General features: G+C 40.2%; 1 protein-coding gene across 1 annotated transcript in view; it reads right to left on the minus strand.

Annotated features, from left to right (window-relative positions):
* Positions 1–223: 223 nt before the first annotated feature.
* BTBD7 (BTB domain containing 7) overlaps positions 224–23185 on the minus strand; it is a 77335-nt gene continuing 54373 nt past the window's right edge. The window contains exons 4-11 of the mRNA XM_063117994.1: positions 19312–19520; positions 17142–17217; positions 15271–15431; positions 14805–14948; positions 13962–14151; positions 9476–9654; positions 7849–8277; positions 224–5710 (exon numbers count right to left, since the gene is read on the minus strand). Of these exons, the coding sequence (XP_062974064.1) occupies positions 4892–5710; positions 7849–8277; positions 9476–9654; positions 13962–14151; positions 14805–14948; positions 15271–15431; positions 17142–17217; positions 19312–19520 (2207 nt within the window). The 3' untranslated portion in view covers positions 224–4891. The remainder of the gene's footprint in view (positions 5711–7848; positions 8278–9475; positions 9655–13961; positions 14152–14804; positions 14949–15270; positions 15432–17141; positions 17218–19311; positions 19521–23185) is intronic.

The raw sequence follows: 23185 nt of genomic DNA on the forward strand, positions 1-23185 counted from the left end.
TTTAACTGTTCCTATTAAATGTATTGCTCTACTGTAGCTTTTGAATTTTATTAACAAGTTGGGACTAAAAAGAAATGAATATATTCAGAGAAGGTGTGTTTGGTAGCTGTGCATGATAATTATGTGTTTTAGCCCTCAGCTAAAAGGTATCTAGAATTTACTTCACACAGACAGTAGAACATCATTGTTCTTTGGTGTGACTAAATCAAAGAAACTACACATGCATTTTTCTAGACAAGCCATTTATTTGAAATACCAACTATATGTAGGATAAAGTCAGTGTTAACATGCTTCTCAGCAACAGTAGAAAAATAGAACCAGTGAAAACCTTTTTACAATTGTAATGGTACTCAAAAGAGAAATGTATTGTTTTACAATGCATCACACAAGACTAGAATTCAATTCTAGAGGTACCTAAATAAAAATACTATATTTTCTTTAAAAACCAATATGTACAATTGAAGCGTAAACAAGTTTTACAAAGTACTGGTTATGCAGGTTGTAGAAAAAACACTTGCATAGGACATGAAGTTGGTTTAAGAAAATTTCTGAGCCTTTAGCATTGAAGGCACTTGACTTTATACCAGTAACAGCACAAGAACAACGTTAACATCATGGACAATTAACACTTTCCAGAAGTACATACAAGTATAGAAATACCAAATGTTGTTTTTTTCTTCTTCAGCTTCCCCCAACATTCCACACATAACCCTCCACCATATAAACACACAGTCATTGGGAGTAGCTAGAATAATAGTGCCATCTGCAGCCCATTTCAAAATAAGTTACATAAGAGATGAAAAACGTTTTTTAATATTCCACGCCCAAAACAAAATTATAAAGCAGGAAAGGACCAGTCTATTCATTTTATCTCTTATTAAAGGCGGAAAAAAGATCAAAGACAAATACAAACATAAAACAACATTCTAGATGGTTACTGCGTCAGTTATTGTAACCTTATGGGACAAGGATAACTTAGCTCTAATAGTATTCTTTCAGAAGACTTATTTGTAAACACATTGACTAGGATCCGAAGTACTATGTCTGCATGGAGGCTGCTCAGATTCTATGACAGCAGCCCCTCCCCCCAAATATATTCTGAAATGGTCCCCTCACTGGTCAAGGAGCAGCAGCCCTTTGCACTTCTGCTAGTAACAAATCTCTCTCTCTCTCTCTCTCTCTCACACACACACACACACTGCATGGAAACACATTGCACAATCACATCACTCTGAATCCCAGCCACAGGGTAGAACACAGATATTTTTCCTTAGCAGGATGCATACCAAACCAGTTTTGGACAAAATTCTGTACTGTTCCAGCAAAATTAGCCAAGATTATAGTTTTGAGTTTCCATACTGCAACGTCTTTCATCGTATACCAATTGTTCCGAAAGCAATTATTTCTCTTTCAAAGCCACAGCTGTATGGTTTCTTAATACGTGGAATTTCCAACAATTTATTCAAAAGTGCTTCATGCAAACAAAAGGATTATTTTTTAAGCTCCTAAAACTGTACTGTGCATTGAAAATACCAAACATACAACATAGCTGTTGATTACTACAAAATTGGGCCTTGCTTGTTGCTTCACGAGTCCTGCTTTTTGGAGGACAAAAGGACTGAGTAATTGAAGCTCTGAGTAAATCATCTGTCCAGCAGAATGTAAATGTAATTTCAATTATGGCACAAGTCATGTTTGATCAATCTGATCGTAGGCCAAATTAGCCCCTTGACAAAATAGCTGCATCCCTTTGATGCTAGTGGGCCATGGGTAAATAAGCTAGGTTGTAATTTGCCTCTTACTCATATGCTGTTTGCAAACACATACTGATATCAATAACAAGACAAAATAAAGATGCCTTTTCTTGTGGAAGGACAAGAGGAGCATGGGATGACATCCTGCATGTAGGGTCAGTAAATGAGCTACCTAGTGGTGCTGCTATGGCTGCACCGCTCTGATCGAACCCAACATATAGATGCTGGGGAAGAGGATCAGGTTTAACAAACCAAAGAATCTTATTAGCAGTTAGTGTGTTATTGACACCTTAGAAGAAAATGCAATGCTTAGTCAAAGCCCTAGAGGAAAAAATCCAGAAGTCAGTTCCTTGCTGCCTCAATTTTTCTCTCTCAAGCATTTTTGCATCCCCTTGCAAATTTAGTTTAAATTGTCTAAGTGGCCTGATAGTCTTTACTATTTATTATTACATTTATGTACTGCCCCATAGCCAAAGCTCTCTGGGCGGTTTACAAAGACCTACTATAAACTTCTGTCCCTTACAGAATTGGCTTTCATCTACAATGCTGTGCTGTGAAATGGCAACTTACTTGACTTCAAAAGCTGCAATTTTGTTTTCTGGGAACCAATATGCATATAAAAGCTATTCCACAGTGAAAACCATATGCAAACTAAATCCCAATGGATTACTTCAACCAACTCTAGAGCCACTATTGAGATTGAGAATTTGCCCCCTCAAATCTCAGGCACAGAGCCTATCCTGTTTCACTACCAACCTGCCAAGTAAATTGGCTCTGTTTAGTGATGGACAAAATGAACTACTTGAAATAGCAGAACATTTTTAATCTGGAATACAGGCATGTGGGTTCTTGTTTGGGACAGTGGGTTTAAAAGCAGTGTGCCTAAGTACGAGGGACCTATTAGAACAAAGAGAGTCCTACCCTAGGTTCTCTACATGGCGAAGCCAACATCAAAGAATTATACCAAATTCTCCTTTACCAACCTTCACCAACATGGTGCCCTCCAAATGTTTTGGACTGCAACTCCCATCAGCCAGAGGCAGCATGGCCAGTGATTATGGGAGTTGTAGTCCAAACCATCTCGAGGACATCATGTTGGTGAAGACTATTTTATACTATGAAAGATAGCTGAAAAATATTGGACAAGATGACATTATGGATTCCCATGTTTACTTGTGGCCAAAATAGTTTAGTTTTTTTTAAAAGGGAAACCAGGCAGCCAATTCAAAGAACATTGAATTGAGTTTGATGGAGCATAGCCTTGTTGAATGGGCTTAAACTGCAACCCGCCTTCCCTGCCAGCAAGACAACAAAAACCAGATATTTGGCAAATGGCACTACGTTTTTAAACCACTATCAGAGCAATCATACCATTTAGTTCCACTATATACCCAAAACGTATTGTAAAAGGCATAGGATGAGAGGTTTGACACTTTTTAAAGATGCAAGACCATACTTGAAGTGTAGTAAAGTTAACGTAATGTAAAAGTTCATTCTCTTTCTCTCTCTCTCTCTCTCTCTCTCTCTCTCTCTCTCACACACACACACACACACACACACACCACTGCTCCAGAATGTCTGTTTTCTTTAACAGTGTTTTTCCCCTCAAGGAGATTGGAGGCAAGGACAAGGTAGGAGGTGATGCTTTTTTTTAAGAGTTGAGAACAAAAGTGTGATTAAACATTGAAACAAAGTCTACATTTCAACAGTGTCAAGTATCTAAAAACAGTCAGATTTAAGGTTAGTAAATTTTCTGACTGAGGTGTTCAAGGTGATGGAAGAGCTATATTTTGGAGCTGACCACCATTATCAAGTCAGGCCTTCATTATGAACTACCACACAGTGGTATTGGAACTTTTCCAGTACTTTCAACTGCTGACTGCTGAAATGGCCATTGTTAGTGGCAAAAAACATGACTAAACGGTCAGCCCTGTGTCTCTACTTTGTGTTCATAAAACCATGGTGTCCCCACCATCTTTAAAAACCAAAAGACAAAAACAAACACATTCAAGAGGTTGGGATGAAGAAATTAAGTGCTAAATTGCTTGCAGTTAATTAAGCTAGAACTGATATTCTTCAATTTCTGTCCACAAAGCAAGAGATTTAAGAGTGTCAAGGAGCACTCAGTGACATCACTAAGACCGAAGCCCTTGGTTTCTTAGAGGCAGAACAAAGAAGGCAATAAGCATTCCTCTCAGTGCTACCGTTTGGAGAGGCAGCCTCCTCTAACAACATAGAGCATTAACACCAATGTCAGATATTAAGCAGCCTCTTCCCACCCTCTTGGGCTTGGTATGAAACCTTTCCATCTGCATATTCCTTATAAAAGGAAAACTTGATGAGAGTTTACAATACTGTCACAATTTGCAGTATTATATACTAACCAAGGGGGTTGAGTAAGTGCTTCTTGGAGGTACGATGCTGAAAAAGAAAAGATAAAAGGGAGATCTCAAGGAACTCCTTACTTCCACAGAAAATCCCAGCCACAAACATTAGTGAGTGCTTGCTACATCAATATGAAGGCCAGCTGCCATGGGCTTGGTAAACAGCATACAAATTAGGCTGGATTCTTGCACTAGTGGTAGACCAGGAAGGCTTCAGACCTAGCCAGAGCAGTTACTTAAATGTGCTGTTCTTTGGAATTCCTATAGTCATTCAAAAATAAAGACAGACATTGTCACCATCTTATAAGAAAATACATCTCAAGTGTGCAGCCCAATGCACACAGGAAACCAGGAGGTGAAAGATTTCTTTTTTTAAAAAAGCCACCCAGAAGAGAATGAACAAACAGTCCTTTAAAATAATGACAGCAAAAGTTTAACATACTAATACAAAAACTAATAAAATTAATGTACAGGTGCAAAAGGCTACCTTGTTTTAAGGTGCCAACTAAAATGTTTTTTTTTTAAAGAGGCTTAGCAAAATCTGTTCAGATCACAGACCCCGGAAGCAGCATTCCAAATAAACTGGTAGCATGCCATCTCTAATGAAGCCATGTATATACAAAAAAACAAAAATTAAAAAAATGATGTAGCGGCTGGCATTTAAATGAGCTTGCCCAACAAATGTCAGGCCAAGGATGGCAAAGACTGGATATTTCACTACTCTTAGGCACAGAGAAAAAGTGGAGGTGGTTTTCAGAGGGCAGATTTTTTGTAAAGGAAGTCTGGTTTGCTTGGAGACCGCCTTCCTCTGCTTACTGCCTCTTCCCTTTCCAAATCTGCATTTCTCTGTGTTTCATGCTCCAGGGGCTCAATGTCTGCCAATCTTCGGCTGGATTGCTCTTCGTGGATCTCTGAGCTGTATGCGGGGGGCAGAGAAGGTCGGCTTGAGGTTAGCCCATAGGTTAAGTCAGTTTCTATTTTTGTTCGTCCTCTTGCATGAACTGAGACATTCCCGGTGTTTTCTTGGGCAGCCAATGCCAAGTCCAACCGCTGTGGAGGTTGTTCTAAGACATCGAGGTGTAGAGGTTCATTCTTTTGTCTGTATGGATGCCCTTCTTGAGAAAGTGCATACTCTCGCCGAGAGTCTTCTAGCTTTTTAGGAGAGATGTGATTAGTTAAATGGGTGGCCTTTAAGCCGCTGGGCGTTGCTTTATTGTGGCTATACAAATCTGGGCCAAAATAGATACCTTGAGAAGGTGAAGGAGTGTGCCTGCTAGGGGCAGGAGTAGAAGGTCTGCATGCAGCACTGGAGAAGTCATAGAAATCGGGATATTCCTGTTGATTCTCTCTAGTATCCAATTTTTGTTCAACTGAATGTTTTTTCCGGGAACTGTGTATGTGCCTTGTCTGAATGCATGAAAGGTGTTGAGGTGGTCCTGGCCCAACCTCTAAAACAGGCTGGCTCAGTTCTGTGTCAACAGTGAGCTCTGGCAGCCTCCTGTCCTTGAGAGACATTGTCGACACACCCATAGCAATATCTGGCATCAGCTCATTGAGCACAGGTTGAGTACCCTGGGAAAAGAGAAGATCCATTTCAACTTGAGCTATTTATTCCCTAATGTTTATTATTTATTTGCAATATTTATATGCTGCTCCCCATTCAAGAATTTCAGAGTGGTGAACAATAGAATATACATTTTTAAAAGGAACATACCTAATGTTCTAGGCATAATATAAGATAAAGATGCCGAATGTTCTAGGTATAAGGACAAGTTCCCGCCTACCCACCTCCCAAACTATTTCAGCTTACAGATGTCCAAGATTATAATAGGCCACAACTAAGACTCTGGAGTTTGAGTTCCATTTTTAAATAAATAAATATATAAATAAATAACAATTTGTCTCAATGTAAGTAGATGGGTGTCAGCAACAGGAGCTGGCTATTGAGAAAAACTAAGTGTCTAATATTTCACTTTGGAGTTTAGAGTGGCCAGCTTTACAGCAGAATATCATAGATTAGCTTCCTTACCCAATTCTGTTAGACATTCAAATAGGGTCAGCAAAATAGCTAAGATCAGAAATTATGACAACTAACCTAGGAACAGTGAGATCGTTGTAGGAAATCACTGTAAGGAGTGTCCAAAGTCTCAAAATTAGAATAAGTTAATTTCATGCAGTGCATTTGCACTTGGGCCATGTAATATACAAAGCTTTATATTATTACAGGAGAAAGCAGGGTATAAGGAAGAGAGGTTTCATATGTGCAACTTGTTATACTAAACCTCCTCCTGTAGAGATGCATTCAGAGTCATACTGGATTAGGTAACTCCGTAGTCGGATTATGAAAAGTTACTACTGTATGGAATTCCTTGAGGTCATTTGTTGGAGATTTATGCAATTAATGTACTTCAATAAGAAACTGTGTCAGCCCTTCTGAGCAAACATTCATGCTGCTGTTAATTTAGTGTATTTCACTTTTGAACCTGTCAACAAAGCATATTTTTAACTTGCAAAATATATCCATGGCATGATACTTAAACAATTCTGAGCATCAATTCTGTTCACCCAAATGCTACCAAATTCACCTGGCTAACATACCAATAACCAAATCCTTCTTAATTTGTTCCAGAGCAGCTTTTATTGTTGTCTGCAGCATGTCTTATATAACAGGGACCGAGTTGGTTTTATATGTTTATAGAGCAAGCTAGTTTTATACGTTTATATTGGACAGTGAATGTTCTTTGCTTTCAAAGCTGCAGCTCTGGACTATACATAAAGAAGGGTTTTTTGCCTTGAAACATTAAACCACAAACTTTCTTTTAAGCCTGTCCCATCTCTTTAGTACCTTGGCATGAATTATTCAGTTGAACACAAGCTGACTTAAAAGATCACGAAATGAAAATCCTTGGACGCCATCTATACAAGTTTCAAAAGCTTAAAAAAAACCACCCTGAATATAATCAATGAGAGCAATAGCAAAAATCTGCCTCCGCTAAATCCACTCCCTCTGTTCTACCATTCTTTTTGTTGTTGTTTCTCTTGACATTTGACACTGAAAGGGTTTGGAGATGGACTAAAAAGGAGAGCAGGAGCTCATTTGTCTGTCTATTTTGCTAGCATCTCTTCCCCCTCCATTTAAACTTAGGATGGATTTGAGACTTGTACATGCCATGCAAGTATCTGCTTTGTTTTAGACCTGCTGTGCTCTCCCTGCCAGTTCCAGCACCATGCTTGGCATGTGCCCAGGTAAATCCATTAAATAATTAGGGTAAATCCTATGTCACAAAAATCTACCTACCTGAAGGGTTTGTTGGGCTAATTTGTTACACACAAGGCTAGAGGGAAGCTACACAATGGTTGTGTGTGACTCCGATGGAATAATCCAGAGCCCTACTGCCTGATGGCTACTCAGCCGCTCTGTGAGGAAACGGGAGCCTAGCCATTTTATATTGGCAAGTTCAAAATGGCTTGTAAAGGCCAAGTCTTATTTACTTCACCAGGATTGCATCACTCTTGTCAGGGGTGGGCAGAAGATCTCCAGATGTTTTGGACTTCAACTCCCATAAGCCCCTGCCAGCATGGCCAATGGTCAGGAATGCTGGGAGTTGAAGTCTAAAATATCTGGAGATCTACCTGCCCACCCTGTTCTGTCTTAATATCCATGCAATTGGGGTGTGCATAATGTGAATATACACATCCAACATACTTACCACTTGCTTTTCAGCAGCCATCACAGCCGCTGCTGCTGCAACTGTTTGCCTTCCCAGTCCTGTTGTCTTAGTGCAATCGGGAGGTGTGGCTTTGACACCAGAAGAGTACATGGGCGGTGCAGCTTTAGGTGCTGCTCTGGCATGAAACAGTGAATGGTTACAGGGGTAAGAAAAGGAACGGGAGGGATGCTGGCTCTGCGCCCTTTGCTTCCACCCGACTTTGAACTGATTGTGGATCGGAGTAGCTGGCGGGTGGTAAGGAGGCGGAGGAGGGGGCAGTGGTGGATGGAAGGCCACAAAAGAGTCGAGTTCTGTAAACATGGTTTCAGCGGTGGGTGTGCTGTTCACACGGCACCGCCCTGACTGTCTCAGGGTCAAAAGCGGGCTTTCATCCCCAAAGTGCTCGTCAGGAAAGAACTTGTGAGGATTCTGCAAGAGAAAGACAGAATACAGGAGAAGTGAGAAAACTCATCTGAACTTCTGCTGCAAGGCCTGAACGTTGTTTGCTGAGGACTCATTCTGGCATACATGCTGCACTTCTGGATGATGGTTAAATCTGCTTTTATGAAGTCCTAGCATTCAGTCTATGTTTCAGCAACGTGAAAAGTTAATCCAGGCAGCCCAAAGAGCTGCCTATCTGGAGGGGCTGTGGCTCAGTAGCATGGCACTTGCTTTGCGTGCAGAAGGTCCCAGGTTCAATCCCCTGCATCTCCAGGGAAGGCTGGAAAACATCCTGCCTAGACAGATGGACCAACGGCCTGACTCAGACAGCTTCCTATGTTCCCAATCCTTCCACAAATGTAGATGAATCCTAGCTACACTTCCATGTCAACAGTTTTGTGCAGCCATTATTCTGCAAACAAAAATGCTCAAAAATCAGTTGCCATGTTTTTGGAATATCAGGCATGGGGGTGTATTACTGCTCCATTTTAAAATCAGCATAAAAACTACACACATTCTTATAGACCTCCACTGGGTGGCTCTCTCCAAGGAATAAAGGGAATATTTTACAACATCTCTTATTTGTTTCATTAAAACAGTACTTTTTTCTTGTTTAGAAAAGAAAGAGAGAGACAGAGACAGAGAGAGATTTGGGTTTGTTTGTTTTTATCCAGAAGCACATTTTCTTTGGCAAGGTTAGGAAAAATATTGGAGTAACACTGCAAGTTTTTTAGACTATGATTATTAACATTGTTTTCTTTGTGTGGGTCTTTGGTTCAAAAGCTTTAGAAAGCGATTTATTATTAATTTATTATTATTACTTCACTTGTATGTTTTGAGGTGCGTTTATTTTTCTTTAGTTAAGCCACTTGAAACATTCAAAATTGAGCAGCACAAACGAGTTCAGTTAGGTATGGGACAATCTGATGCATTTCTTTCACACAACATGTTCACTATTTGCTTGCCTAAAAATATAGAGGCAATTCTCCCTTAACATTCCCATTAATCCTTCCCCCAGCAGTGACTCCATTAACCACTCAAACGCCGTTGTACTTCATCTTAAAAAGTGCTTACATGTTTGCATGAACACATGTCCCGTTTTCAAGCAAATGTTTAAAAACTATCTCCAGCTGGATCGGGGAAATACGTGGAAGGGCCTGCTGCCTTTACTGTCATTGCTTCATACCTGCAAGAGCTCAGCAGCGGAATCAGAAAGTCCAAATTCCCTCAACACACGGATCTGAATCTCGTAACTGACAGTGGCTCCTTCTCCACAGTTAAGAGCGTAAGCTCTTTGCACCTGCTCAGTATGGCGGAGCTCCTGCAGACGTTTGACCATCTCTTTAACAACACACAGCCGAGGAACTGGGGGAAGAAATGAACACAGAGAAAACAACACAAGTTGAAATTGTTTCCTGCACTGTTGCAATGAGCTGTGATTGTACCCAGGACTTAATGTTTGTCAAGATCTGAGTCTGAACTTACTTGTGCTAAAAAAAAGACACATGGACTGGGTTCGGACGATCATTGCGGGAAAAGAAGCCACCAAAACTTCTTTCCCTAACCCCACGCATGTGACCACGATTTGAATAATTACCTGCAACGCCATGCAGGTTTCCATGTTGTATGTGGCAGGGATAGCATTTTATCCACTCCACAACCCACGCAAATGATGGTCATCCACACAGCATGTGCAGGTAGGGAAAAGGTGGAATTGTCCGAACGCGGCCAGAGAAAAGTGATCTTGCTTCAAAGGCACATATTGCGAAGGCCAAGCGCAGTAATGGAGTTATCAAGCTCTGCAGAGCTACGGACAGCAGGGCAAAAGGACCCCAATCTCTCCCTATCTCTCACGTGATGATGAGCCTTTGATTCTGGGGGGAAACTACCACATTTCCAGACTGCACATGACCATCCTTCCCTCTGCCACACAATATAGTTGCTACATGAAGCACACATTTAATTGTTTTGATTAAAGGTTGGAATCACAAGGCCACTAGAGTACCAATAACTACTTCAGAAAATTATACCACCAGCACCACCACCACAACGATCAAATAATTCCTAAGACAACATAAACTTGTGAAAATCCCACTCTTTTAGAGGATCCAGAGCAAATCTAGAGCAAACCACATGCAATGTGGGATATTTAGATATCCCCACTGCAAAATATCCCAAGAAAACTCTACAAGCTTTTATCAATGCTTAGAGGAGAAACATTTAATTATGTACCCAGTAGAGACAAACATTTAATTATGTACCCAGTAGAGACAAAGGAAACATGTATGCCTGCAGAATTAGAAATCCAGAGTATCTGAGTGTGGAAATTTCTGTCCCATTCTATCTTCAGAACAGAAAACAACAGATACTGAAATATCCAATTAAATATATATCACGAAAGAAAAAAATAAAATAAACCCACACCTTTATACTTCCCATCTACTAACAGCCTAGTTTTACAGCACTTCCAGAAAATACACAATTTTAGTCTTTCATTAAACATCCATACATAGGGAATCACACCAATCTGGAGAAGCTACTCGCATGCTTCTTTAGGGTGACTTCCAGGAAGTCATCAAGGGCGTTCTCCCATAAGCCATATTATGAAACTCTGAACTCAAGGTTATAGAGCAAGGGTGTTGAACCTCTTTCAGCCTGAGAGTCAGATTCAATTTCACAGAAATTCTTCCGGGTTACATTCCAGTGGTGGGTGATGTTGAAGGCAAAAGGGATAGGACTAAAATACCAGCATAGTTTAGCTTACAGCTCTTCCTGCCAGTAACACTACCTAGATCTACACGACTGCTTTATAGCTGTATTGAAGTGCACTGAGAACTGTTGGGGCACCATCCACACTCCATATACTGCTTTCACAGTGTTATTTCCTGCTTTTTATTTCACATTCGTAATGATTTGACACAAGGTGTAGATCTGGCCTAAGTCTTAGGAGAGGCATTTCAGCATTTTACAATGGGGAAAATGATTATTTATTTATCTAGCACCATCAATGTACATGGTGCTGTACATAGTAAAAGAATAAAACAGCAACACCCTGCCACATAGGGTGGCAGGTTGGATTTGGCCCACGGGCATGAGGTTCAACACCCCTGTTATAAAGGCTTTGTATGACAATTGCTATGTATTGCACTAACAGAAACATTCCCAGAACTAACTGGAGACTTATGATAGCTTTGTAATTTATTTTATCGTGGTCCAAGGTCCCTTTAGAGTCTAAAAGTGGGGAGGGGGGAAGTGGGGGTCGATGGGGGCTGCATGGGGCCTAGGGGATGTGTGTTGCCCATCTCTACTTTAGATAAAGAGCAAGCAAGCTGCCTCTAAGCAATGATCAGGCTACACAGCTTGACTCACAGATTGTTCACCAATTTGGCGAGGGGAAGGACTATTTGATCAAGCTCATCAGATGATGATAAACTCATATAAATCTATCACTTGGTAACCTTGCTCCCAGTGACAAGTTCAAGGTTTGACAACCCAGTTGCAACAACCATTCCACTAACCATACAGCCCTGAGAGAACTGCAGTTATTATGGGAGAAACTTGGCTAAATAAGACTGCTCAAAAATTCCTGTGCAAGCTTGTGATGAAGTAAGGGGGAAAGTGGCAAATGCTATTTGTTTCTCCAGGTGGGCAATCCTATTTTGCCATCTGCACACTGACGTAAGTGCAGAACACCCATACAATTAGCTTGCATTATATAGTTCACAACAACAAATTCTCTGCATAAGGAGAAATACATGTTGTAAAAGGCAGTTTATCTGCTTTCTTCAGAGCTGGCAGAAAAGGATTTTTGAGAGAAATGAGGCCAACACCTGTGCTCACAATGCCACACTGGCAGTGAATATTGGCTGAGAGTAAGACTACTTCTGAATGCTGGCAGCAGAAATCAAGAGCTTGTGTCTTTAGAATCCATTTACCCTGGCAGTTCACTGAAGCTTAGCTGGGTATTAATGAAGTTACACATTTGTCACATTATCCTGTGGCTTGGCTTTACTATTACGCTTCAAATGAGGAAGGCCTCGCTATGCATTCTTGGCATTGTGAGAGCCCTAGAACACTATCTACCACTGACCAGAGAATGTGCCTCATTTTTGTTTGACATCATTCTGATGTTGTGCAGACTTCTACTGTTACTTTCTACTGTTAGTTTTTCCCTACCCTGTGCCTGCTTACCCTTCCCTGTACCTGTTGGCATTCTCTTCCCCTCCTTATTGTTTTACTATGATTTTATTAGATTGTAAGCCTATGCGGCAGAGTCTTGCTATTTACTGTTTTACTCTGTACAGCACCATGTACATTGATGGTGCTATATAAATAAATAATAATAATAATAATAATAATAATAATAATAATAATAATTCTGATTTAAGTGATCTGAAGTTTTAAGATGTTAAGAACATAAGAATTGCCATCCTGGATCAGACCGAGGGTCTATCTAGTCCAGCACTCTGTTCACACAGTGGCCAACCAGCTGTTGACCAGGGACCAAGAAAGCAGGAGATGGTGTAACAGCACCCTCCCACCCATGTTCCCCAGCAACTGGTGTACACAGGCTTACTGTCTTGGATACTGGAGGTAGCACATAACCATCAGGGCTAGTAGCCCTTGATAGCCAGGAATTTATCCAACCCCCTTTGAAAGACATCCAAATTGGTGGCTATTACTACATCTTGTGGTAGTGAGTTCCATAATTTAACTATGCGCTGTGTGAAGAAGTCCTTCCTTTTATTTGTCCTGAATCTCCCACCAATCAGCTTCATGCGATGACCCCGGGTTCTACTGTACACAGTATTCTAAGTATGGTAGTACCATAAATTTGTATAAAGGCAGTATGATACTGACAGTTTTATTCTCAATTCCTTTTGAACGAACAAATGACCAGGATGGCATGCCTTTCCCCCCCGCCCCCCATGTTAACTATCACTGTAGCACTTTTAGTGTGAAGAGTTCTTTGTTTTCATTTCTTCTAGTCTTTTACACCCTCATATTTTGGCGGTGTGTGATTAAAGTAATTTGCAATCCATTTCAATTAGTGTGTCAGATGCGAGCATCCCAATTGGTATTCATGATTCTTTTATACTGCAATAATCTTATTCAGAAGTGGATATCCTCTGAAAGCAAAGGCCTTAAATCACATTGATAAATATTTAGAAATTAATCAAGAGCCAGAATTTAATGCACATCATGAGGATGAGTTATTTTATCATCACATTTTCAAAATCTATTTGTGCAGCTGCATGGGCTTAATTTGTTGTTGCTTTTTTTAAAAATGGAAGCTTGGGAAGGCTAACAAAACTTCACAGATCTCACAAGAACATATAAAACACCACATGAATCAATATCCTGCCTACCTGTCTCAAAACACACACACTCACTCTCTTTAGGAGCTGCTGGATACTATGTGTAGCATTCAGTGTTAGTCCTACATAGAATAGACCCATTGAAATGAATGCAACTTAAGTTAGTCATGACTAAAGTCAGTCCCATTCATTTCAATGGGTCTACTCTGTGTAGGACTAGCATTGGATACTACACCATCTTCCCCACTCTGTGATGAACTCTGAACATGTGGGCTCTCTGAGATCCCTATACTTAACAACATTTAATATTGTTAACAATAAGCAGTTTATTTTTGGATCAGCTTATAGACATACCTGGGATTTCATTGGCTACAACTGAAGGAGGACTGGATTGATTACTGCTTATTTGCTGGTGACTTATCATATGGCAGCACTGTGGAACTGCATTGTTTACCATGTAGAGAGTATCTGGTACATTGGACATTCTAACCATCCGTAAACGAACCAGATCAGTCTGTTCAACCATCATTTCATCAAGAACCGACTGAAACAATAAAGGTTAAAATAAAAGAGTTTACTAAACATTTATTCTGGTTTACTGGCATCATAAAGTAATACAGACCATCAGTATGACACTGCAGATATGTTTTTCCCCCCCATTCCAGTGCACAAAAAACAGATCAGAACAGCTAAGAGCAGCATTTGCTTACTTTTGTTCAGGAATATACGTTTCCTTTAAACATCAAACATCATGTTCTTTTTACAGCTAAAAAGGGACAGTTTCTACTCTTCCAGCTCACTGATCCTTATCCTTGCTTATAACTTAATCAGATCATGATATGAATTCCAACAGCTTCACCTCTACTAATTCTGCAGTAGTATTAAAAAAAAGGAAACAGAAAGGTCACTTCGCTTCTCCAGGACTTCATGCCGCAATCCCACACAATGGCTACCTGCACATAACCTGGAGCAACTCTTAAGCGTAAAGATTGCTGTAGGATGTACAGTTCCTCTTTAAGACATTTGAAGACTTCTCTGTGTAGGGAAGAGGGATGCACGCTAGCCTACATGTAAAATCCCATCTAGCCTGTTCATGACTATGGACTTGCTTGTACATTTACTGCAGGAATAGGAAGGGGGACCTAATTCCAGGTTAGTTACAAGGCAGGAGTTATCAGAAGTCCAATGTCTTATTACCTTAGCTTCCTCCACATACGGTGAAAAGAGCCTTGGCCTCACATAAATTCCTGCATTCTTTTGTCGCAGCCACGCATTTGACTTTCCACCCTCTGCTGTCGGCAGCATGTCCGAAGGAGGAGTACTTATGAGACCTCTCTTCATCTTTTAAAGGAAAAAGATGACATTTTTAATCAACTCAGGCACATTTCAGTTATTTCTAGGCACAAAATAGCAAACCACTTGGTACAGATATGTGCAGGTTGATGATCTGAGACAGAATCCCCAAGGCAGACCCAAACTTTAGACAAGTTTTTGAACCTCTCAATCTGGCCTGCCGGACTCTCCTCTCAGACTATGCCCCTCACTGGCTCTGCTGCGCACGCTTTCTCCAAAGCCAGTACAGAGGTTGATTGGGCTGGCAAAGCAGAGACAGAGTGCTCTACTTCGCAAGCCTGATATAAGGCCTAAAGGAAGTTATACTTACAGAATCAGTCAGCACTTCACTGTTCATAGGCAAAATATGTTCAATGCGGACAAATGGTAGGAGAGGAGAAAGGATTTCTTTTAGTTCCTCAATGTCAAGATCTCGCCTCTTTACACCTCGTTTGTTCACACTGTGAGCTGTGCCACTCAGCAAGTTAGGCTCTGTGGGGGAAGGAGGGGAGGGAGAACAGACAGGTTCAGCTAAGCGTTCTAAATTTTTGCTACAGCAGGAAAAAAAATCTTTTTATGAAGCTGTCTTGCCTACCAGTTCTATGACTATTGCTTATAATTTATTAACAGTATTTATATGCTACCCAATATAAATTCTCCAGGCAGATTATAATAAAAATTAAAACAAATACAAACATAAGATCATTAACCTAATACAATATGAAACCTGCAGCAGAAGACAAACCCAGTAAAACAAAGTTCACAACATCAAAATATCACAAATCATAAAACTCTACGAATACCCCAAAGATCTAAAATTCATTCAAAGAGACAGTATTTTAAAAAAGCACAACACCCATGTGTCAAGGGAAGCCATCTGTCACAAAACTATTTTCTATCAGACTGGCATAGAGAGAGTATCACCTAGACTTTCTTCAGGACTAATTTGTGTATCATCCTAAAATCTCCTTTGAAATCAGATTTTTTTCTGGGAAGAGAATCCCACTGCAGGCTTAGAAAAAGAAAAGGAATATGACAGTTCAGGGTTTTCGCCTTTAATAAGTTAACATTGCAGACTGCATTGCATTGGTTATGTATTTGGGGTGCATTTAAATATTAAGTGGCCTTGCAAACAAGATTGTCAGCAACGGCTTGGGTGTCCCCAGAGTTGAACATTGTAATTCAAAGACTGTTCAGCAAATTTAGCTGCTGGTTAAGCTTTGGCTAGTGCTACACCCTGATGTTTCTAAGGATAGGAGCAGTATCATTGATACACATTCTGAAAGATGTGTGTGAAAATACAGATATAGATATTCTTTGGAGATTCTACCTAGCATAGTGGGGGTTGGGGGGGAACACTGCAGAAAACAGCCTAAAACAGGAGTGGGCAACTTGTGGCTCTCCAGATATTTTGGCCTACAACTTCCATCATCCCTCACCATTGACTATGCTGGCTAGGGCTGATGGGAAATGTAGGCCAAAACATCTGGAGGGCCACGAATTGCTCACCCCTGGGGTAAAACATGCACTTTGCTGAAATATGTATCGGGAAATTTAAAGATTAGGATTTCCCCTCCGAAATGTACATATCAAATTGCAAATAATATAAGGTGCCACAAGAGGATAATTATAATTTTTATATCCCCCAGTGTTCCTCTTTGAGCTGTCGTATTCATCAAAGCAAATGAAGAGGTTCTTATGGGCCGTTCTGTGTGAACCCTGGAGGTCTGCAAGCAATTGCCAGATCAGGGTGAGTGAATTTAGTCCCAAGATGCCACAGGTGTATCATGAATTATGGCGCTGAGGTCTAGCCCATTGTGATTATCTGCTGATTATCTGTGCTAAAAGCACTTCAGCTACAACCCATTCAGTTCAGAAAAGAGCGGTCCGAAACTCATAGGGAGAGAGCACAGTCTTTGCATGCAGAAAGGATCAGCCAGGTTCAATCACTGGCATCTGCAAGTAAGAGTGGGTCTCAGGTAGCAGGATGGGGGAAGTCACCGGCCTCAGACCCTGGAGTCCTGTTTCCAGTCAAGTGTAAATGCAAGTGAACTGGATGGATCAATGGTCCCGCTCAATATAAGGCAGCTTCAGATACACCAAGCAGCTTCCTAGTGAAGGATCCAGGCTTTGTTCAGCTTCTTAAGCTTAAGGGTAGCAGTTTCTTCTTTAGTGAAGATATGCCAGTTAAGAAGTACTTACCTCGGTCTGCAATTCTTTTCATCAACTGGTGTTCGCCCCATTTAACAAGGTACTTCAGGACGTCTTGCTCGCTCGCCTATCAGAGAGACATTTAAGGCAACACATCAATATTCTCAAGTTTTTGGCCCACATTGAGTATCACTCAGTTCACATCATTTTTAGATGTAGTCTAAAACAGTAAGTCACAGCCAACCAAACTGCTCAATGAAAATAAGTTTATGATCCAACCTACTACTCTTGCTCACAGCTTCTCTGGCCGTTTTGAAATCTGAAAAAACGAGTTGAACCCCTAACATCATTATTTTACTCCTATCATCATTATTTCCATGAAGGGACTTTCCTATTTCTCATTAACTGAGAAAAATAAGCTTTGGTGTCCTCCCACTCTCTTTCAACACATGTAATCAGTGCATTGTTTTACACTTTATTCAATAATTCACCCAAATGTTAAAGGATCTGAGCCAGTCTTCCCCAACCTGGAGCCACACACCCCATGTGTTGGATTACAACCACCATCATCCCCAGCCAGCCAACACATTTGGAGCGTATCAGGTTGGGGAGGATCAATCTAAGTGATATAACACATGATAATGAAGAATAATCAAATTATACAAGTAATGCAGTAACCTGGTGCCCTCCAGATGTGTTGGACCACAACTTCCATCATCCCCAGCTAGTAAAAGTGGTGCTCAGAAACAGTAAGAACAGTGGCCTATAAATGTTGGCTTGGTTTGCTAGCCAGTCCTTATTTGTGGTTACCACCAAACTCTTCCCCTCTGTTTAGTTCTCTGGTATGGGCAGAAGGCTAGGGAGAAAGAGGCAGGGTCATCTCTATTATATACAGGGTATGGAGAAGAAAAGAAATGGTGGGAATCTCTCTTGCTGTTTCTTACCTGCTCAAAAAGGACAATAAATGAGATATCCAGGTAGGGATCTCTGTGGTGCCTGATACCCTGCTCACCAGCTGGCTGGGTACATTCACCTTAGCAAGCAGATTTGTGAATGCCTCATCAGGAATTCCTCTAGCCCAGCCTTCCCCAAGCTGGTGCTCTCCAGATCTTTTGGACTGCAACTCCCTCAAGTCTCAGCCAGCATTGCTAATAGTCAGGAATGCTGGGAGTTGTTGTCCAAAAGATCTGGAGACAACTGCTTCTCAGTACTTTCCAGCCTAGTACAAGGTGAGAGGTTGGTCCCCCCTCCAAGTCCTCTAGGAAGATCATTCACTCACTTCACATTATGCTTTGGAGACACTTGGAAGCAACATGGTCAGTAAGCACCATGAAACTGACCCCTCCCCTCCCAAGACTTCTCCATATGCCAAAGGATATCAGGGAGAGGAAGGGTCAGGGCTGATCGCAAATAATGGCTGACTACGAAGACCAGTTGAGTGGCTTAACTTAAACAATGTGTGGAAATATGGCCAGCATGCCATCATTTTAATTGAGAAAGTTGAGGTAAGTATTCTGGCATTTTGATGTCTAAAATATAGGGAAACTGTATAGACAAGAAGATGTTTCCGATCACCTCATTACATATCCCAAACCCAAAAAGTATAGAAGGATATATTACAATCCATTAAATAAATAAATGGTTTCTTTGAGATGCGGTAACACACCCCAATGGAGTTTCCCCCACTGATTGCATTGCAGAATAAACTAGGGGGGAGGGAGCACATTGACTGGTTGAAATGAAAGATTTTGTACATCTCTTACAAGAAAAGTATGTTTAAATGATGAGCTAGATTTCCTCTTTTCTTCCCCAAAACATATGTTTTTAGCGTGAGAACTACTATATAATTTCCATAAACCTCTGAAAAGGCAAGGCAAAAATTAAACCTAGAAGAGTTTCACTTAAAATAATTTGCAACTGCTTCTAGACTATTATTAGGCTTTCAAGCAATAGTTTATACTGCCAGTTTGGTTTGCATTATGTGCCAAGAAAGCAGAATACTTTCCTTAATCACTACCTCTGCTAGAGGCTTGTGTGTACATATGCCAGAATAAAGAGAGAAAGAGCCCATTCTGCATGCGCTCATTCAAGCAGGGTTGTTCTTTCCTTCCACAGTTAAGACTTAAGATCAGTATGCTTCTGTTCTATATTACTGGTAAGTGATTAACAAAGTCTCGTTCAGGACATAATTGGATGTAATTTGACAGAAAGAGACAATTACCTGTAAGTAGTCAGACTGGATAGCTGTCTGCAGGTGGTCTTTGCCGAGTTCATAAAAGACGTCTGAAGTCATGACCTGGGTAAACTCCTCACAGAGGAAATGCAGTGCTTGGCGGTGTACCCACTTGGAGCCATACGGCTGAGAACTCCACTTGAGAATGGCAATTAAGGTGTCTAGTGAGATGCTTTCAGCAATAATATCCTCACAGCCTACAAAAAGCAGAACACCCGATGGCTCAATGAGATTACGCTGTTCAGGAATGAACACTAGCTGCTATCGTTCAGCTAAAGTACCATCTTTGCAGAACCTCATGTATAAAACTACAATTCTATTCACCCAAATTATGAAAGGATTGGAATAGCAGTATCTACCTACTATTTTAACATAATTGTTAATGGGGTACAAAGTTTCAAGATAAGTGAGTCAGATCCATGGTCTATGTAGTCCAGTAGGGTCAATTCTGTTGGCAGCAGCTCCCTACAATCACGGCTAGAGGTTTTTCCCACTGCGTACAGAAATCATTTAACCAAGGATGGCAAAAGTAAATGTGTAGTACATACATGCAGAACATATAGAAGGAGGGCCTTCTCTGCTGTGGCACCCCGGCTGTGGAATGAGCTCCCTAAGGAGGTTCGCTTGGCACCTACATTATATGCTTTTAGACGCCAGGTGAAGACCTTTTTATTCTCCCAACATTTTAACAATCTATAAATTTTAAATAACATGGTTTTAAATTTGTAATTTTGCATTGCTGCTGTTTTTATCTGGTTGAGCTTTTATATTGTATTTTATATTATGGTTTTATACTGTTGTTTTATACTTTGAATGGTTTTAATTTTTGTGAACCGCCCAGAGCTCTGGCTATTGGGCGGTATAGAAATGTAATAAATAAATAAATAAATAAATAAATAGAATGAGTCCTGGTTCCTACATGAGCAATTTAAAAATAGATTCATGATCCCAAATTGGGGGGGGGCAGGGGGAAATGTCTATCATTCACTTTACAATGAACTGTAGGTTTGTCAAGCACTTATAATACTAGAAGTAGTAACAGTAAAATTAACAGAATTGCATTCTGCAATGAATTGTATTGTTTAGATTTAGTCAATAGAGCTACATTTTTCTTAATTATCCAAGAGAGCAATCCTAACCCCTTGATGTTACCTGCTGGTGGGGGCTAGGGTTTGGCAGAGGTGCCTTTTTGGGGGGGCGGGGGCTCTGTCACTACGGAGGCTTCTGCTGCATCCATGTGAGAGCCATGGGTGGAAAGGTACCACTGGAGGTGTTCACATGGGTGGTTGTAAGCATAGAACCCCGAAACAGAGATGTAGTAGTAGATGCATCACATTGCTTCCACTACAACTCCACTTAGGGTTGCTCTCTGCCATCTCAAAACATAATAAATGCTATTTTCCATCCCTGCTCCAGTTAACCTTCACAGAATTGTATCAAGTCTAATAATTCAATGTCAGTACTGCATTCTCTAGTACAAACGTAAAGCATTTCAAAAGCTTTTTCCCCCCTTTTTTCTTTTTTCAAGTTCATTTTATAGTTTATAACCCCAGGTCATTGCAGCTTTTTTAAAACACATACTTTAGGCACCAATATTTTGTCTGACAATTGTCACTCAAAATTCACAGTTAAGAACTAGACTACAATATACCAATTATCCTTATAACTCTACTGTTATTAAAATAAAATACGACTGCACTGTTTGCTTCTATAACATACTTGATAATTGGAAATAATGTGCATATCAAAGAATCTCAGTCTCTGGATATCCTAAAGGCCCCAGCTGGAGGTACCAATTGTGGGAAAAGTGAAGAGATAATTAGTACCATACAGGTGGTGGTCCAAAAGAGAACATTTTCATGAGAATATAGCATACTGAATCAATTTGTGAAATAGCTAAGGCTGGCATATAACTGATCAGACAGAATGGAAGTTCAGTACATTATTCAGCAACATGTTCAGGTGTCAATTTTGCACAAAGAACAAAGCAATGCAAATATTTTAGACACATAAATACAAATAAATCTACATATGTTTCTAGCTTCCAAAATTATTTAGAAGCCTACCTGTAGCTAACATAGATACAGGTCATATGTAGCACTTCAAGAGTTCTACCCCTGAAAGAAAGAAAAAAAGGAAAGAAAGACATCTCTATTTTCAAAAACTTCCCTACTGGTCAACTGAAGGCAATTCAGACAACTCTTTTACAGCAGCCAACGGTCACACTACAATTTGTAAACACCAACACAATACCTTGAAACAGACGGTAATTTTAATCATCCCCAAAACCAATGTAGAACATATATCTTCTATTATTCTGTCTTTACCAACTTACTGTTGGTACTCTGGTAAACGCCATTATAGGCATCAAAAAAGGCAGGGAGGCATACAGTTGCTTATGAACATGTAGGCTTCATCGTAAAATTCAAGATCCATCCCATCCTTGTCATTGAGATTACATTCTAGACAAGTTAAGCTGCTGCACAATGCAGCAATATGACAGACAACATCAGGATTTAACAGTCAAGAGCAGAAATGATTTCACAGTTTGATCATTTCCACATTAAGCTGGCAGACAACTTATGCTTTCACTTACTCTCTACTTTTTCTTATGTCCCCTATCTAACTTCTGCATACAAGCTGTCAGACAAAACAATTTCCATGATGCATATAGAATAATTCTACTCCAACCATCCTCACAAAAGTTACTGGATTGGCCATTAAAACAGTACTCAAGATATGATGACTTGTATTAGGCTATACTATTAGCCTCAAGGCTGCATCATCATCATCATCATCATCATCATCATCATCATCATCATCATCATCTGCATCCCGCCTTTTGCCCAATACTGGGCCTCATTATAGCTGAGCTGAAACCTGAACCTATGTCTTGTATCCATTGGAGCCTAATGAATTTGCTAATATCATCTGATGAAATCTGGAGGGGGAATCTCTGACTATGAAGTCCTACGTTTAGTAGATCAGCCTTAGCTCACTCAATCAACCAACCAAACAATCCTTCAAATATTATTCAAATATTCATGATTTGTAAAATTCCAGACAGCAGTTGTACCTGCCTTACAACCTATGAGCTAACTACTTGCTGTTTTATAAAGGCTGCTCAACTTCCATATTTTTCTCAAAAGCAAAGGTGTTGGAAAGATAGAAGGTTTGGGAAAGAAGCTCACCATTTCTAAGTTCTAAAATATTCACTGAAAATATTCATGTTTGTTTCAGAGGCTTCCTAATCCTAGCAGTGGAAGGCCAATGGTGTAGGAAAATACAAGAATGGACTGTGACAACTACACAACCCTATCTGAACTGCCAGTCTACTGTAAACTTCTTTTCGAATGTCCGGGTAGGTGGGGGGGAGAATATCATCAGAAAACTACTGACAAGTATGATGTGGGACCAACACGCCCTGGGCAGAGATTTGTTCTAGTATCTTTGAAGAAGGGATTAACTTTTCTAAATAAGGCACATGCATTTTCATCAAAGACATGTTGCTGGATTCAATCTTGCATTATTATTCCCTCTCTGCTTAATTCAGATGCAATTGTGTACAAGTTGGTTGTAAAAAAAAAAGTCATTTTTACAGGCAAATAACTCTCAAGATTGAGAATTCAGAAGGCATTTTTTTAAAAAAAGAAGAAGTGATTTTCAATCACGAACAGGCAAGGCTCCCTTTGAACACATACCCAAAGGAAAGATACATAGTAATAGATTTCCTATTCAGCATCCTGAGAACTTTAGCTTTTGTAAAACACAAGTTTATAGACCTTATTAGTGTGAGGAAAGGCTTGAACGTGCTCAGCCAACATCTGATGAAATACAAGAAGCAGAAGGGATGTCCTTCCAG

This window comes from Elgaria multicarinata, chromosome 2, assembly GCF_023053635.1.
Source record: "Elgaria multicarinata webbii isolate HBS135686 ecotype San Diego chromosome 2, rElgMul1.1.pri, whole genome shotgun sequence".
In the NCBI taxonomy this organism is placed as follows: domain Eukaryota; kingdom Metazoa; phylum Chordata; class Lepidosauria; order Squamata; family Anguidae; genus Elgaria; species Elgaria multicarinata.